This window comes from Drosophila willistoni (genome assembly GCF_018902025.1).
Source record: "Drosophila willistoni isolate 14030-0811.24 chromosome 2R unlocalized genomic scaffold, UCI_dwil_1.1 Seg167, whole genome shotgun sequence".
Classification (NCBI taxonomy): Eukaryota; Metazoa; Arthropoda; class Insecta; order Diptera; family Drosophilidae; genus Drosophila; species Drosophila willistoni.
Window position 1 is genome coordinate 13,439,825 of NW_025814050.1, and position 17,333 is coordinate 13,457,157.

The 17,333-nt window shown below is 35.4% G+C and overlaps 5 protein-coding genes across 5 annotated transcripts; all 5 read left to right on the top strand.

Annotated features, from left to right (window-relative positions):
• Positions 1 to 7,078: 7,078 nt before the first annotated feature.
• On the top strand, positions 7,079 to 8,496 carry LOC6642405 (lysosomal aspartic protease). The gene has a single exon (XM_002064894.3). The coding sequence runs from the start codon at positions 7,086 to 7,088 to the stop codon at positions 8,379 to 8,381; it is 1,296 nt and encodes a 431-aa protein (XP_002064930.1). The 5' UTR covers positions 7,079 to 7,085; the 3' UTR covers positions 8,382 to 8,496.
• A 964-nt stretch (positions 8,497 to 9,460) lies between these two features.
• On the top strand, positions 9,461 to 10,716 carry LOC6642406 (lysosomal aspartic protease). The gene has a single exon (XM_002064895.2). It carries the CDS (start codon positions 9,461 to 9,463, stop codon positions 10,694 to 10,696), a length of 1,236 nt encoding a protein of 411 aa, XP_002064931.1. The 3' UTR covers positions 10,697 to 10,716.
• A 968-nt stretch (positions 10,717 to 11,684) lies between these two features.
• Positions 11,685 to 13,094, top strand: LOC6642551 (lysosomal aspartic protease). Its single transcript, XM_002064896.3, has one exon. It carries the CDS (start codon positions 11,690 to 11,692, stop codon positions 12,935 to 12,937), a length of 1,248 nt encoding a protein of 415 aa, XP_002064932.1. The 5' UTR covers positions 11,685 to 11,689; the 3' UTR covers positions 12,938 to 13,094.
• Positions 13,095 to 13,276: 182 nt separating this feature from the next.
• On the top strand, positions 13,277 to 14,533 carry LOC6642552 (pepsin A). The gene has a single exon (XM_002064897.4). The coding sequence runs from the start codon at positions 13,294 to 13,296 to the stop codon at positions 14,470 to 14,472; it is 1,179 nt and encodes a 392-aa protein (XP_002064933.3). The 5' UTR covers positions 13,277 to 13,293; the 3' UTR covers positions 14,473 to 14,533.
• A 962-nt stretch (positions 14,534 to 15,495) lies between these two features.
• LOC26528985 (fibrinogen gamma chain) lies at positions 15,496 to 17,034 on the top strand. The gene is made up of 3 exons (XM_015178421.3): positions 15,496 to 15,694; positions 15,755 to 16,661; positions 16,719 to 17,034. The coding sequence occupies exons 1-3, from the start codon at positions 15,550 to 15,552 to the stop codon at positions 16,828 to 16,830; spliced, it is 1,164 nt and encodes a 387-aa protein (XP_015033907.3). The 5' UTR covers positions 15,496 to 15,549; the 3' UTR covers positions 16,831 to 17,034.
• The last annotated feature ends 299 nt before the right edge of the window (positions 17,035 to 17,333 follow it).

The window sequence follows — 17,333 nt, forward strand, 5'->3', positions numbered from 1 at the left end:
GTATATATATTCTTGATCAGCACGACGAGACGGGTTCAAATCGCCATGTCCGTCCGTCCGTCCGTCCGTCCGTCCGTCCGTCCGTCCGTCCGTCTGGATCAACGCAAACTCCTCCTAGACCGAAAGAGCTACAGAGCTGAAATTTTGCATGTAGGCTTGTATATACTGCAGGCGTTGTATATCTCGGATTCAGCCGGATCGGATCACTATATCATATAGCTCCCATACAAATGGCAAAGTCACGAACAGTGACTTTTCTTAATAACTTCGTTATTTTCTGAGCTATTGTCATGAAATTTAATATTGGTGAGTTAATTATACATATAGACGATTGTGCCAAATTTGGTCAAGATCGGGTGACTATATCATATAGCTCCCATAGGAACGATCTTTCGAAAACAGTGACTTTTGTCAATAACTTCGTTACTTTTGACGCGATTGCTTTCAAATTAAACATTTGTTAGTTTATTATATCTGTTAATGACTGTGCCGAATTTGATAAAGATCGGGTTACTATATCATATAGCTCCCATAGGAACGATCGGTGGAAAACCGTGACTTTGATCAATATCTTAGTTTTTTCCTATGCTAAGATTGTAGGCCGTTCTTTCGCAAACATTAGCCTTTTTAGCTTGAACGTTTTTCCACTTTGATGGCTAAAGGTAAGGAAAGAGTTACCATAAAAGTTGCAAGGGTATACAAACTTTGACGCGGTCGAAGTTAGCCCCGGCCCTCTGGTTTGGCATCGCTTCGATTGAATAAAATTGTGAAATTATTTCTTTACTCAACAATAGGAAAAAGAAAAGTATAAGTTTACCATTTGTTTTGGTGGGGAGACTTTTTCTTGAACGTTTTTTGGCTGTTTACATATTTATGCAATTGAATTGTTTACATCAAAATAACAATTTTTGAAGGGTTCGAAGTTGACAACTTTTCGCAGTGCGTGCGTGTGTGTGTGAGTGTGATTTGGGTTGAAAACTTTTGCCATTGCCGGCTTAAAAGCTTCCCCATGTCTTCATTGTTCATAGAGTTTATCAATTTTGTGGCACTTGTAGATATATAAAACGAAAACGACTTTGATTGATTTGAGTTAAAGTTGATTTTTCTTGTTTGTTTGGCAGATTATACAAAATACTTAAACCATTTTTCAAGAGACAAATTGGTATAAAATGGTTTTGAAAATCAAAAACTATAAGATAGATCTTGATAAACAAAAAACTTAATTTAAAAGTTGGTTGGATAAATTTTAAAATAATCGCAGGTTCGTTTAAATATTCATAATCTTAAGCTGTTTAACGAAGTGGTTTTCCATTACTAGGTGTCTAGGACATTATGATTAAAATGCTTTTTGTTTAAATCTTATGTTTTATTCGATAACTCCATAAATGTAAAGATACAAGAGTTTTGTCTTTCTTTCGTTATATCCTAGGGATCTATACTTTGGTTCTTTAAACTCTTAATGAAGTAAGAACTTAGCGATTGAAATTATATTGGTTTAAATTTGTTGAATGGTTCAATTAAACAGTGATTATTCACATTGTTCGATTACAAAGACCTACAAGAATAAAAACAGTGATAATGTAAAATTTCAAAAAGAATAAAACAGAAACAGAATAAAAAGTGATAAAGGAAATAAAGCATCAAATGTTCCTTTTCAAATTGGCCACACAGTTAGGGCACTTTTCGATAGCGTTTCTTAAGCAAAACTATCTTTTAGTTGCTTAGAAAATGCAAAATCTGAGAAAAGACCAAAAACCATGAACGAAATAACAACTAAGACTACTTTTATATCCACACTATTATTTATGTTCCTTTAGAAAATCACAAAGTGCTTATTTGGCAGTTAAAAAAACAAAGCTTATTCAGCATTGATAAATGTCAAATGCAACTAAATTTCTATACATCTTGACCCTTACTATACTTACTTTGCACATTTCACAGTTTAGACTGATTAGTTTGACGACAACCAAAATGAATTTCCTATTTGCACAATTTAGACCAATTAATTTATATTTATAAGCATAGACGTCTTCCAGACATTTTGCTTTATGCTCCACAAATACACAAAAATTGTTGGCAAATAAACATAAAACAGAAATGTGCGAGTGAATGTAACAATTTGTATAAGTGTGTGTGTGAGTGTATGTTTGAATGTGAACAGTTCATTAAATTTTGTGAATTGCAACAGCTGCTGGCATTATAATAACAAGGACAAGCCACAGAGAACAAGAAGCCATAAGGCAATATTTCATTTTTGCTTACTTTGTTTCTTGGCCTTTTGTGTTCATATATAGAAATTTATTAACTTGGCCTAAAAATAACAATAACACCAAAAAAAAAGGAAGCAATGGAAAAGCATAAAGTCAAAAGAGTTGAGATATTTACAAAAATGAATGAACTGGAGCGAAGCACAATTGATGTAGGACAATTGATGGACAAACATGATATACATATATATACATATATGGAAAGCTGATATGTATATGTATATATATATATAGTTGTATAGTGCATGCTCCACTCAAATGCAGAAGGACAGTTATTTGCTTTTATGGCAGACTGAGCCTGTCTGGCCAGGACAACATGCTCTCTCGCTGTTGTACGTCAGTTGGTTGAACAGTTTGGTTTATCCTGGCCTCAAACTCAAAACACTACAAATACACACACACATACACACTTCCAACCAACAACTATTTCCGCTTACTGCAAACAAATCTAGCTAGCAAAACAACATTTACAACAACAGCAATTCGGAACAATGCCCGCACAATATTGCGTATACGTAATATTGACATTTCCCATATTATTGAGTGAATGAGTGAGTAAGTGAGTGAATGAATGAGTGTGTGAGTTGGTTGCCTGTCAAATTGCCTTTGCCAGTGCCATTGAAATGTTCGAGGAGGCGAAAGAAACAAGCAAATGTCTTTAACCCCGTCTCATTAAATATGTTGACAAGTTGATAAATCGTTGTAATAATGCCAATGCCTATATTCGACCATGGATTCGATGGGTCATTGAGTACCAACATATGTACATACATTTATATTTATCATTTATGTGAGAACGTATTGTATTCGGACATTAGGTGGAGTCGCCGGAGAAGGTCAAGTAGCCTACTCAACAAAGACATTTGATCTTTATTTGTGAAGTAATACTTCAAAATAACGTAAAGGAATTCTACGATGCATCTAAACAAAGAATATACAAACTCGTTTTACTTCTTCAATGAAGTACGTAACATATAAATTTCTAAGTAATTTTTATTCATATTAGGCCGACTTCAACTTAAACTTAGAGCCATGGTAAATGCAATTGCCTTTTCTCTTTTGGCCAATTCAGAATAGACCTATGATTTTTAAACTAAGGATATCCTTTAAGCTATTGATTTCGTACATATGCATTTATGATAACTAAGTTTATGTATTTTTTATAAACTTAAAAAAAATAAATAAATAATTATAATTATATGTATATCAGGGACCGAAAAAATTTAGAAATACCTTAAAACAGTTACGGTCTTTGTTATATATAAAGACATACATTTTGTTTTAATTTCTCAATTTTAATATTTTTTATATAATACCTTTGTCAATAAAATTTTTGTTTTAAAAGTGTTAAGTGATTTCGTAGATTTCGCTTGATACATAAGCGAATAGATTACATGGATTTTGAACTGATATTGATATCGAAAACGATCACAACCAAACTAACAAACTTTCTGTTAAATCCTACATAAAAAGTTATGTAGAGTTTGTTCGGAATCATAAGCTTCAAAATAAGTATTAAGATATTGTTAACCCTAGAAATAAATTACAATACAGAGTATGTAATTTATTATGATTATTTTACGGAAATTATAAAACTATATAGAACTATAATTTAAAAAAAAGACCTGTTACGTTTTTCAACTGCCTAACAATGGCATCCAAAAACGTTCTTAAAGTCAACTACTTCTACTTGATGCTAGTCAAATTTGATTTGCCAACTTTACACCCATCTTATAGCCATGTTTCCCAATCATAATATGGTTAAGAGGGTGCAAAGTAATAAAAATACAAACGAAAATGAAAATTCAATGAAAAACACAGAGAAATACAAAAACGATGCCTGCAAACATGTCACCAGCTGTCGCTTACAATCTTAATATTTGATGTCAGGCAGAGGCAATATAATGGCAGCTGGGACCATAGGACTTGAGGCCGGGAATAAGCATTTCTATATACCCAACCACACACATACATACTTACGTATGTATATGTGAAAGTGAGTGAATAAGTAACCATTGTTAGAGATTTGACATAAAGGTATTGGTGTGACCTAGATAAGACTTTTTTGCATAAATCTGAAAGGGGCAAAAATTGGGTAAGTAGTTTTAGTTGTGGAAATTCGAAATGCAGAGAAACTAATGCATGAAAATGGTATTTTTATTTACAAATTCTTGTTTTTTATTGTTCGCTTGGTTAAACTTACATAAATGTAAAGTGATGGTTTTTCTACTCAAACTCTAAAATGCAGAAACAATTTAATGCTTCATTGATAACCTCACATGAGTTTCAATTGGTTCTGTTTTTGTTGCTTTGGCAAATGACAGCCAATTGATTTGAGGTTGAGGCCGAAGCTGAGGTTGAGCTTCAGCTTGTGGTTGAAGTTTCTTCAGAGTTTCCCCATACCCCGCGACCTGTCAAACAAAAGCAAAATATATCGAACGAAACTCTACGATAAACATATGAAAAATGCACATGCTGCGGCCCAAGTTCAATTCCGAAGGCCAAAAAACTTTACGCCACTTAATAGAACTTGACGCAAATTCAATTACAACATTGGCAAGACCCACCAACAAGCCAAAAGAAATGTGCAGAAAAACGTTCGAAGGCAGGAAAAACTTTTTTTTTTCCTATTTTTGGGCCCCCCTCCTGCTCCCTATTACTATCCAACGCCTTCATCGTCTTCAGTTTTGCCCTTGGTGGCGGCTTTTTTCCATGTGATTTCTGTAAATGTTGTCACAGCCAAAGGCGAAATTGGAATTGAAGTTCTCCTTCCCTCATTCTCTTTCCATTTCTTTTGGTTTTTGTTGTTTTTTTTTGGAGGGGGGGAGGTGTTGCTTTGGTTTTGGTTTGTCCTTGCGGCTAAAAACTCTATTGCGCCATTTCGTTGCAATTAGCAAATAAAACTTGGCATATTTTAGAAGAAGTGGAATTTAAGTTCTTTGGGGGTTGGGGAAAACTTTTGCAATAACTTTCATTCCATTCATTATTTTGGCCAAAGTGAAAACTCAAGAGTCTGGAAAGAGTTGTCCACAGAACAATTTATATTATTCAATAGAGAATGGGGTTAAAGCTGTTAATAGATTTTAGCTGTTAATAAATTAATCGAAAATTTACTATAATTAAATTGGAATTTTTTTGTTAGTAAGTTGATCCAATTGGGACAGTGAATACCTAAAAGTGTGCGTGTTTTTCTTTCAAGCCATATCTCATAAAGCCTACAATTACGTCTGCATCATGTGAAAAATTCATTAAAAAATTAAACTAAAATAAAATAAATTGGTAAGAGTAATACTTAACTTACTATCTAGTGCAAAAAGAGTTCTTAATCTATCTAAGATTTTCTTTGTATTAGCCCGACTGAAATAAGCAGTGCAACAAGCAGTTCAAAAGGGTCTACTAAGCAACAGATGGCGGCACAAGAAAATGTGAGTAAGTTACTCAGCCCTTAGGACTTTTGTGTGGCGCCATCTGTCGCGTAGCAGACCTTTTTGAACTGCTTAGCCGACCAAAGTCCTAAGGGTGCGAGTAATAGTCCTAAGGGTGCCAGTAATAGTGCTAAGGGTGCGAGTAAGTGCAGACACGAACCTTAAATACGTGCTTAGACCAAGTTAGCAAGGACACAATTTGATAAGAACAAAAACAAAATCTCTCAATCAAATGAAAACAATTAAAATTTAAAATTTAATTCACTATCGATCCTAGTTCAATATTATTTTACATGATACATAAAGCTCAGTTTCATTTTGGAAAAATTTGTGTAATTTACTCAGTTCCTTAGCACTTCCTCGGCTTCCAATTTTTACATACCCTTACAGTTCTTGGTCATAATATTTTTACATTATCCAAACTTTTTTTTGTGCCATACGTATACATAAACATAATCTTAATTTTTTCAAACAGTTTGTATTTTTTTCTTCTTTTTAATAAATATAGAAATCGCCGTAAATATATAAATCTGGGAAACACCCAAAAAGCAATCCGCAAGAAAAATCTGAAGCTCTGAAACATTTATTTCTTCTGCTACTAAAAAAAATCAAAGATACATATCAGTCGAAGCGACAATCGAAAAACTTAAGTACGAAATATATTTGAATTATTATTATTGTTGTGTGCGGTAGATAAATCACCCGAAGTCAGAAATATATGATCTAGATTTTGACATTAACGATTCAAATAATTTTAAAAACATTAAACAGTTTCTAATTGACTAAATTGGTTTTTCCAAATTTTATTGAGTGTGTAAAATTTGTTTAAAAATTTCCTTAATATTTCATAGTAAAAATCTGTTGAAAAAGAGGCAAAGAAATACTATGACAAATATTAAGTCAACAATCCCAAATTAACCAAATTAACCGATTTAAGAACGCTAAACATAATTTTAACACCCGACTGATGGAGCCAATTAACAAGGATAAGTTAGAAAGAAATTTTTAGATAAAAATTGTTAAGATTAAGAACTTTAAGGTTACTAGTTCAGAATTCTTTCATCAGAAGGATCAAACGATTATAGTCGCGATATAAGTAGAAGGAATATAAATTTATAGTTGTAATTCACAGCGCATTAATACAATTAACTAAAATTGAATGTGAAATTCCCACAGTGCATATTTATTTATTTCGCGCAGCTTATTGTTAGAAGCAAATGTAATGGTGCTTGTAATTTCCGGTCACATTGCACTCTTATCCTGTTTACATGCCTACTACACATGTACTTACAGAATTAGCTAAGCCCCAATAGATAAACGTGGTACAATTTGTTGGAATTTCGCCCACTATAAATACGTGAGGTGATCGCCATTTGAGGCGTCAGACACAACGATGCGTTCGCTGTCAAAAGTCATATTGGGATTGTCGTTGCTGGTGCTGCTTTTAACGGCCAGCATTGAGGCAAGAAGGAGAAGGAAAAAGGTGCATAAGATCAGCTTGAATCGGGACACAGATCATGCAAAGTTGCTAAAGAATTTGCAAACCCAGACGACAGCCTTGAAAACCAAACTCAATGTGGCAAGTACAGCAAATGCCACGGCAAGTTCCAGCTCAAGCTCAAGCTCCAGCTCTAGTTCTAGTTCTAATGGAATTGAAGCCTTGATTAATGCCTATAATACGGAATATTCTGGCAACATTACCATAGGTAGCCAATCCTTCAAAATTCTCCTGGATACGGCTTCAGCAAATCTCTGGGTACCTTCGTCGCAGTGCACTGATAGTGTTTGCCTGAAGCACAATCGCTACAATTCAAGCAAATCGACGACCTATGTGGCCAATGGAACATCGTTTCAAATACAATACGCCACAGAAGGAAGCAATCAGGTGATACTCTCGGGGTTTCTCTCCACTGATACGCTAGGAATTGGTGGACTTAAGGTTAAATCGCAAACCTTTTCGGAAATCACTTCGCTGCCGACAAGTGTGTTCAATAAATCGAATTTCGATGGAATCTTGGGCTTAGGTTTCCCCAATATAGCCATCGATGGTGTAACTCCACCCATTCAGAATCTAATCGCTCAGAAACTAATTGATGAACCAATATTTGCTCTGATCTTAAATCGGAATGGCTCTGCATCTAGTGCTAGTAATGGCGGACAACTTATATTGGGTGGCACTGATCCTACCTTATATAGCGGTTGCCTCACCTACGTGCCACTCTCTCAAGTCGGCTATTGGCAGTTCACTGTCACGAGCATTGTCTTGGGCTCCAATGGCAAATCTCTGTGCTCCCAATGTGAGGCCATTCTCGATGTGGGCACTTCTCTAATTGTGGCCCCCTCTGCTGCTTTGGCCACAATTAATCAGCAATTGGGAATAACAGCGGCTAATCTACTCAATGGTATCTATACTATCGACTGTAATAAGACTTCAACTCTGCCGGATCTTATACTGACCATAGCACGAAAGGATTTCGTTTTGCCCGCTTCCAGTTATATTCTTCAATATGGTAGCACTTGTGTCTCCGGATTCACCAGTCTCCACGAAGGTGGTCAGGATGTCAGCAGTGTGGATGGTGTGGACTATAGCAACCTCTGGATATTGGGCGATGTCTTTTTGGGATCCTTCTATGTGGAATTCGATGTGGGCTATAAACGTGTAGCTCTAGCTCCAAAAGTGTCAAATTAAGTATTCAACTTTTTCGTCTATATGTAAACAAAATTCAGTAATATTTGTCCATAAAAATAATTATTCAAATATTGAAATAAAAATCATGATTTCTGTACAAATTTATATTCTTTAATAACACGAATTTTCTAATTTTCACGTTGTAAACAAATAAAAATTACGTATACGTAGTGTGTGCCAGTTTATTTTAGCTAATAACACACTCAACAAATCATTATAATAAACAAGGCTTTAGAGCCTTTAAAAATGTTTCGTCTTTCGTTACAATATTGTTATTTTATTATTTCGGTTTTCTTTCTTTCTGAGTTTTATAAAAAATATTGGTCTTTGGAACGAATCAATGGACTAACTCAAAACATATATTAAAATGAATATATTCTAATTGATTTGAATAGAATGAGTGTCAAATATTCAAAAAAGAGAATGATTATGAATACTTGATTGAGCCTTATAGAATATAAAACAAGAATGTAAGTCAATTAAATTAATGAAAGGGTAATTAAGTATAAAATTGTATAAATTTGTTTCCCATTAAGTAAAAAATTTATTCAAAATATATATATATATTGCCCTATATGTAGGTTAAAAAACCTTCATTCATTGGGCTTAAAATTAAGAACAATTTAAAGGCTCATAACATATAAAATTCTTATCAAAGTGCACAAATTTTTTTTTCATGTGTAAGCGGGGAAAATTACCAGAAAATATATACAAACTGTTAACCAATTTCTGACTGGCCGTTTATCAATGAGTTCATTACCTTTCGATATTACCCACTCGTAATGCCCTTAGCTTAGCTTGGCAGTCGACTTTCGCAGAATTCCCATCGATTTGCGTTAATTGTATTTTCTTGAATAAAGTTCACACGACACCAAGACGTGTCTGGTGTGTGCAAACAAAACAATAAGATAAAAGTTATTCTATCGATCAATTTTTTATATCTATATTCTGCACACTTAATCGATTGCTGGTGCGATCAATCCAAAATAATTTTGGCTAGTCTTATCACTTGGAAATATATAAATAGCACTTGTTGGTAAACATTTTGAGTTAGTTCAGACCAGGCAGGCAGTCTGAAAATGTTTAAATTATTTGTATTCGTGGCCCTGTTGGCTCTGGTCAGCTGTGAGGTGCAAAGGATTAAGATACACCAAAGTGGGCATAAGAGAGATCATCGTCATGTCAAGCAGGAGATACGTTGGCTCAAGCATAAATATCACCAGCTGATCGAAAGTATTATCGTCTATGATTATGGAGTACCCGACTATGTGGCACCCGATTACAATAACGACTATTACGACAATTCTAATACCGATTCCACCACAAATGATACGGCAACAATTGAAGAGCTAGGTAATAGCATGAATATGTATTACTTTGGCACCATTGGCATTGGAACTCCAGAGCAATATTTCAATGTGGTTTTCGACACGGGTTCAGCCAATCTCTGGATACCTTCCGTGCACTGTGCGAGCACAGATGTGGCCTGCCAACAGCACAATCAATACAATTCCAGTGCCTCTAGCACTTATGTGGCGAGCAGTCAAAACTTTTCCATTGAATATGGAACTGGCAGTGTTACTGGTTTCTTAGCCATAGATACGGTGACAATTAACGGTTTGTCTATTGCAAATCAAACCTTTGGGGAGGCCATCACCCAGCCGGGTAGCAGTTTCGAAAATGTTGCCTTTGATGGCATCTTGGGAATGGCATATCAAACGATTGCTGTTGATACGGTGGTCCCACCATTCTATAATCTCTACGAACAGGGTCTAATTGATGAGCCCGTCTTTGGCTTCTATCTTGGCCGCAATGGCACAGCAACGGATGGCGGTGAATTAATACTTGGCGGATCAGATGAGAGCCTCTATGTGGGCAATCTTAGCTATGTGCCAGTCTCTCAGCAAGGCTATTGGCAATTCGCTGTGAACAACATTACCTGGAATGGCACAGTTGTTTGTGATAATTGTCAAGCAATTGCTGATACTGGAACTTCATTGATTGCCTGCCCATTCAGTGCATATAGCCAATTGAATCAACTCATCGGTGCCTTGTATGTAGAAGGCAGCTATTATGTAAGCTGCTCAACCGTCGACTCTTTGCCGGTGCTCAGTTTCAGCATAGGTAATGGCATTTTTGAGTTGCCACCATCTGCCTATATCAGCACTTTTGGCGATGGCAATAGCACCTACTGCATGTCCACATTCACCTATATTGGCACCGATTTCTGGATTCTGGGCGATGTCTTTATTGGTCAGTTCTATACAGAATTTGATTTTGGAGAGAATCGTGTTGGCTTTGCGCCAGTGGCATAAATTCATCAATAATACCAATAAAATCTGCTTTTTAAATGTTTATTGAGTGCAATATTTAATCTTGTATTCTGAAAAGAGGGATTTTAAAGTTACTCGGAACTAATATCAAAATTTGCTACCTAAAATTTATAACCAATTTGGATGGGTTGAAATCAAAAGTTATTTAAATCAATTTTGCAATTAATAGAGGTGATTGTGGTATAAAAATATAAATATAATATGATACAATATTTAATATATTTTGTGAAGGCCTTGTTAGCTTTCTGGGGTTTGATTTTTAATCCGGCTATAGGTTATAGCTATAAATCATAATATCAATCATAAATATTCGCTTTTTTAACAATTTGGTTGTGCGTTTGCTTCACAAGTATTTTTAATGAAAAAAATATCATTCTCAATATGAAAAAATACATAATCACTAATATTATGAAAAATTCATTGCTTGATATATATCCAAATTTAAACTTTACTAATTTATAAACTACATTGCTTTGAGGGAAAGTAAAAACTAATTAGCTTGTTTTATATAATAGCTTTTTATTAATTTGCTATTAGCTCTCAACAAGTTGTTGTATATTAAGCAAAATATATCTTTTCCCTTTTCCAAAAGGTTGCTGAATTGGGTCGATCATTCAAAAGCATACAGATTATATATTCTTATTCTTAGGTCTTAAGGTAAAGAAAGCTTGACTTCAACTCTTTTATCAATACAGACCAAATGCATGCATATTAATTTGTTTAAATGTTATGGCTATGCATACAACTTGTTAAGTTGCATTACCATAAAAAAAAGAACATGCGAATTTGCTGAATAAAACAAACCATTCTGACAACTTCGCACCTCTTTTTATCATTCATTCTTAATTCAGGTGTGAAATTGCTGTGTTATCAGAATGCTACCAGCTGTAAGTGAGTGGGTCTATCTCTGTTTGGCTTTCTCACCTATAAATACCTGAGGCTGCTTAGTTTTTGAGTCAAGTCACACGGGTCAAGATGAGGGTCAACAGCAAAGTGCTGTGGTTTTTGCTGGCTCTAGTATTAATTGCTTTTAGTTCTGCTGAGGCACGCAAACGTAAACACAACCGAGTTCGAGTGGGAAGACACAATAATCCCAGTTCCAGTCATTATAATGTGAAACATGATCTGAAATCGTTGTCGATCAAGCATAAATTAAAGTTATCCAAGGCAATTGTGGACAATGCAGTGTCAGCCTCCACAAAGACAGGAACGACGGCAGCGACAAATGCAGCTAGTCTGGGAAATGCATACAACACGGAATATTATATAACTGTTCATATTGGTACACCGCCCCAAGAGTTTCGTCTACTGATTGATACTGGCTCCGCGAACCTTTGGGTGCCCTCCAGCAAGTGTCCATCGACAGTGAAAGCCTGTGCGGCCCATCAGCGTTATAACTCGAGTGCGTCCAGCACTTATAAGGCGAATAATACGGCATTTCAAATAGAATACGCCTCGAATACGGCAGGTGGTGTGGCACTCGATGGCTTCCTTTCACAGGATACCGTGGCAATCGGGGATTTGGCCATTAAGAATCAAGTGTTTGCCGAAATGACAAATGAACCAGATGGAACATTTTTAACCTCTCCCTTTGACGGCATGATCGGTCTGGCTTATGCAAGTATATCGATAAATGGCGTCATTCCGCCATTATACAATCTAATATCCCAGGGGCTGATTCCGGAGCCAATTTTCTCCATCTATCTCAATCGGAATGGCACAAACGCCACCAATGGCGGTGAATTGATCCTTGGTGGCATTGATCCAGCCCTTTATAGTGGTTGCTTGACTTATGTTCCAGTCTCCCAGCAAGGATATTGGCAATTTGAAATGACCAGCGCCACACTGAACGATCAAGAGTTTTGTGACAATTGTCAGGCAATTCTCGATGTGGGCACTTCTCTAATTGTTGTGCCCAACTCGGAGATAAAGGAGATTAATCAAATTTTGGGTGTAACTAATCCGAATGCGACATCTGGAGCATTTTTGGTCGATTGTGCAACAATTTCAAAATTACCTGATATTATTTTTACAATTGCTCGCAAAGAGTTTGCTTTGAAATCGACGGACTATATCCTAAAATATGGCAACACTTGTGTATCAGGGTTTTCCACCTTGGATGGCATCGACTTTTGGATTCTTGGTGAAGTTTTTATGGGTGCCTATTATACTGTATTTGATATTGGTTATAATCAAATTGGCATTGCCACTGCAGTGCATTAGGTAGTTTAATCAAATTTTTGTTTGTACCTTACTAATTCGGCAGAGTTGCCACATGTTCACACTAATCGACAGTGTTTGTCAGGTGTTGGGTAAATTTGAAAAGCATTTTAACGGTCGTTAACTGGAATAAAAATAATATTAAAAAAAAACAAACTAATTCAGTTCTTTATGCAATAATATATCACAATGGCTTTTTATTTGTTTTTTTGTATTTAAAAATACATTTTTCCAGTTCTACTCTACGTGTGAATACCATAAAGTATTCACCTTAGATAAAACCCTTTGTCCATTGAGTTAACCAAAAGCTATAAATTGTCAAGTCTAGGAACATCCATTGAATAGTCAAGCTCTTCAATATGAATCTTCGCGTAGTATTCGTACTATTATTCTGTGCCACATATGCAACTGCCAAACTGCATCATTTTAGTATGATCAAACGTAAGCATAAGCATAGCAAGCCGCTTCATCGTCGTGTTCATAAAAGGCACCAGAATGCCTTGAAAGCCAAATACGGATTAAGCACCATATCCAAAGTTAATGCAGTCACCAATAGTGGTTCCAGTACTTCAGCTGCGAGTTCGGGCATCCAACAGACAAGCTCTTTAGAAAATTATTATGACGCGGAATTCTTGGTAACAATAACCCTTGGTGAACAATCATTTATCGTGGTGCCCGATACTGGATCTGCGGATATGTGGGTGCCCGATGCAAGTTGCAATTTCTGCGCAAATTCTTGTCAGAATCATATATTCAATCGAGCCAAATCGAAAAGTTTTGTCAACAATGGCACTTCATTTAGCATAACATATGGCTCAGGTTCGGCTGCGGGTACAACCGGATCGGATACATTTAAAATTGGTAAAATGACCGTTCAAAATCAAACGTTTGGCTTAGCCAACACTATATCCAGTTGCAGTGCCTACGATGGCATCTGGGGCTTGGGTTTTCCCTCTCTATCGCAACTAAAGACTGAGCCGCCTTTTCAAAACCTCATCACCCAGAATCAAGTAGAGAAATCCATTTTCTCGTTTAGCCTTAAAACCAATACCATGATAATGGGCGGTTCCAATTCTAGCCTTTACTATGGCGAACTCATCTATACGCCTGTGACAGTGGCTTCTTATTGGCAGTTCAACTTACAAACCATTGACTTTTCGGATGGGAGTTGTCCACGTTGCTCTGGAAACTGTACAGCAATTATGGATACGGGCACATCGCTTATTGTTGGACCATCTTCGGACATTATGGCATTAAATACACAACTTGGTGCCACATTTAATTCAACATATGATCTTTGGTTAGTCGAGTGCGCGATAATCTCAACCCTACCTCAGCTGGTGCTGACTATAGCTAATACCAAATTCTATATTAAGCCAGAGACTTATGTCTTAAATTTGGGCACTGTCTGCGCCAGTGGTCTAATGGATTTGTCAGGCATAACTTTCTGGATAATTGGCGATGTCTTTTTAAGGCAACACTACGTGGAATTCGATTCAACAAAACAGCAAATGGGTATTGCTCCGGCTTTAGGGTAAAACTACAAAAATATTTGAATGATACCGAAAAGAAATGAATAAAAAACAAAAAGCATCGACATTGTCCGTCTTTTGTATCATTGTATTTGTTTATTTCAGCAAAATCCCAGATCAATTTCCTTAAATATACTTTAAAGATATTGCCTGATAAATTGAGACTACAAGAACAAACTCAATTACTATACATATCACACTACATATAAAATTTGGAGGTGGTATCTCTTATAGTCTAGACGAACAAACATCGCTGTTGATGCTGGCGACTTCAATATACCATTTCACTGTATAAGTGCAGCTTACTGTAAACAACGGCGGCAAAGCTTTGTTTACCCCGCAGATTGCAAATAATCTGATCGGAAAAAAAACAAAAAGTGTTGAATTGCTTTTCGATCTTTTTTGTTTCGTTTCGATTTTCTTTCCTGTTGCCAATTTTTGAGTTATGCCATCTGGAACACGTCCGAGCATCCCGTGTTTGAATCAATGATTTAACTTTCACTTCTCCATTAAAAAAAAAACTGATGGGAATGTCCTTGCTTCAATTAGCTTGATTTCAGCATGGGCTAATCTAAAATCTTAATCATGCTCATCAGCATGGGAAAATATTAATAAATAATATTTTTTTAGTTGTAAGATGTAAAAAATAAATAATTCTGCAAGAAGAGGCAAATTTTTTGTATATTTTTCCAAAGTTTACTGAAATTCTTTATGTGACTAGGAACATTTATGTCTTTTCAGCCCTTACTTATTGTCTCAGTCTTCAAATAATTTTTCTGGTTTCAGGTTTTTATATTGATCCACAGGAAGCTAATTATCGTAAAAATAATATTTTGCAGGAAGTACATATATAATCAAGCGGTAAGGAATATGTACGTTCTTATATTCTGCGATAGGCTAAATAAAAACAAACAGTTGCATTTATCTCTCACTCCCACGGACTGAGCGTAAAACATAAAGGGTGTCACATTATCGCATTCAAATGCCATTCGAGCACAGGCCTTCTTGATACTTTTGTGCTGAATGGAATGGTCAGTCAACATTGGACAGTCGAATCGAACGGTTTTATAAAGTGGTCTTACGATGAAGATTTTATTTCGAATTATTCTTTTATTTTTGCTGGCTAAGCATTGCCAGCAAACTCCTGTTGTGGAAACTACAGAAGACTTTGATGAGGAATTTATAGAGACAACAACCCAGGCGCACAACGTGGAGAAAACTAAAGATGGTACCTAATCAGGAGGTTTGTTGGTTTCAACTCTCATGTCATTTGACCTTATCTTTATAGAAATAATTGCCGATCTGCAAAATAAATTGAATAATATGAGGCGACATGTTGCGGCCTTCAAATCAAAGTCTCAGGCAGATACCGCAAAAGTTTTGAGTCTAAGCGATCTAATTGTGGCCTATGAGTCACAAATTGATTCGAATACTGCCATAATTGAGAAACAGGAGGAGCATATCAAAAAGTTAAATTCTTCTGTAAGCTCTTATCGAAGTATTTTCATGCAGAAGGAACTGGAAATAACTGACTTGCAAATCAAGACCAGAGAAGATAAAACTAGTATTCAGGACTATCTACAGCAGATTTCAAACTACGAAGACCAACTAAAAACATCCCAGGTTTCAAGTTGTGTACCCTTTGGCAATTCCACAGGAATACATCTATTGCATTTGCCAAGTGGGAAACCGTTTTTCGTTCCGTGCGAATCGAGGAACACAAATTTCGGAACTGGTTGGACAGTTATTCAACGTCGATTGGATGGCAGTGTTAACTTCTACCGTGATTGGAATCAGTATCGTGAGGGATTTGGTGAACTATCGAGTGAATTTTTTATTGGACTCGATAAACTATATAGAATGACAACCAATGAAAGATATGAACTTCTGATACACTTTCAATTTTTTGGCAGTGAAGAATCAAATTACATTCGGTATAGTAATTTTTCGATTGGAAATGAAACCGAAAAATACGTCTTAAAGTATTTGGGCGTGGTTACTTGTGATAATGGCTTTAAATTTGAAGGTTATACAAATTATGGTTACGTTTTGGGTTGTCATGACCCCATGGAGAATAATATTGGAATGAAATTCACAACGTACGATCAGGATAATGACAATTTTTACTGGCAAAATTGTGCTAAAGAATGTCATGGCGCTTGGTGGTTTAATTCATGTAGCCTAATAGGCAATGGGTAAGTTGAAAAATGCATTCACTTGACAATAAGATAAAGTTTTGTTTTTCTTTTCAGCTTTAGTCATCTAAATGGTTTATATGGTAAAAGTGAGGCATCGTCTAATATATACTTTCGTAATAGTGTAAGATATGCAGAAATGTTGATTCGTCCATTCAATCATCATTAACCGAAAATGCTTAGATTTTGTAAGATTTTCTACTTTTGGAAAGAAATTCAAAATACAATTATACATACTTACTTTTTATTAAATCAAGAAAGTTGGAAACATGTATGTTCTTATACATTCTAAAATATAATATGAATTTATATATATATATTCAATTCAAATTAAAATAATAAACTCCACTTCATGCGGTGCTGACCTGTAAAATTTATATATGTTTATATGTTTTTTGGGATTATGTTGTTGTTTCGAATTGTTTTGTATTATAGCTGCTGTGAAGACGTATACCGGAGTGTAACAGAAATATATCGGAAATACAGAATCTAAAAATATTTTTGTCGGATGACTTTAAAAATTGATCTCGAGCCTGTTTCAAATTATTCTCATTAAATAATAATAAACTTGTTGTTATGCAAACAAATTCAATTAATTACAAAGCAATTCTCTATTTTATTTTCAAAATATGTGTCGTTTTTAGGCATATGACTATATTATTTTTAATTATA

Bases quoted from the DNA above. Each gene is read 5' to 3' on its own strand.
- LOC6642406 (XM_002064895.2), top strand. From the start codon at position 9,461: ATGTTTAAATTATTTGTATTCGTGGCCCTGTTGGCTCTGGTCAGCTGT.
- LOC6642405 (XM_002064894.3), top strand. From the start codon at position 7,086: ATGCGTTCGCTGTCAAAAGTCATATTGGGATTGTCGTTGCTGGTGCTG.
- LOC6642551 (XM_002064896.3), top strand. From the start codon at position 11,690: ATGAGGGTCAACAGCAAAGTGCTGTGGTTTTTGCTGGCTCTAGTATTA.
- LOC26528985 (XM_015178421.3), top strand. From the start codon at position 15,550: ATGAAGATTTTATTTCGAATTATTCTTTTATTTTTGCTGGCTAAGCAT. The intron at 15,695-15,754 runs GTACCTAATCAG...TTATCTTTATAG, and splicing joins CGTGGAGAAAACTAAAGATG to AAATAATTGCCGATCTGCAA. The intron at 16,662-16,718 runs GTAAGTTGAAAA...TTTTCTTTTCAG, and splicing joins TGTAGCCTAATAGGCAATGG to CTTTAGTCATCTAAATGGTT.
- LOC6642552 (XM_002064897.4), top strand. From the start codon at position 13,294: ATGAATCTTCGCGTAGTATTCGTACTATTATTCTGTGCCACATATGCA.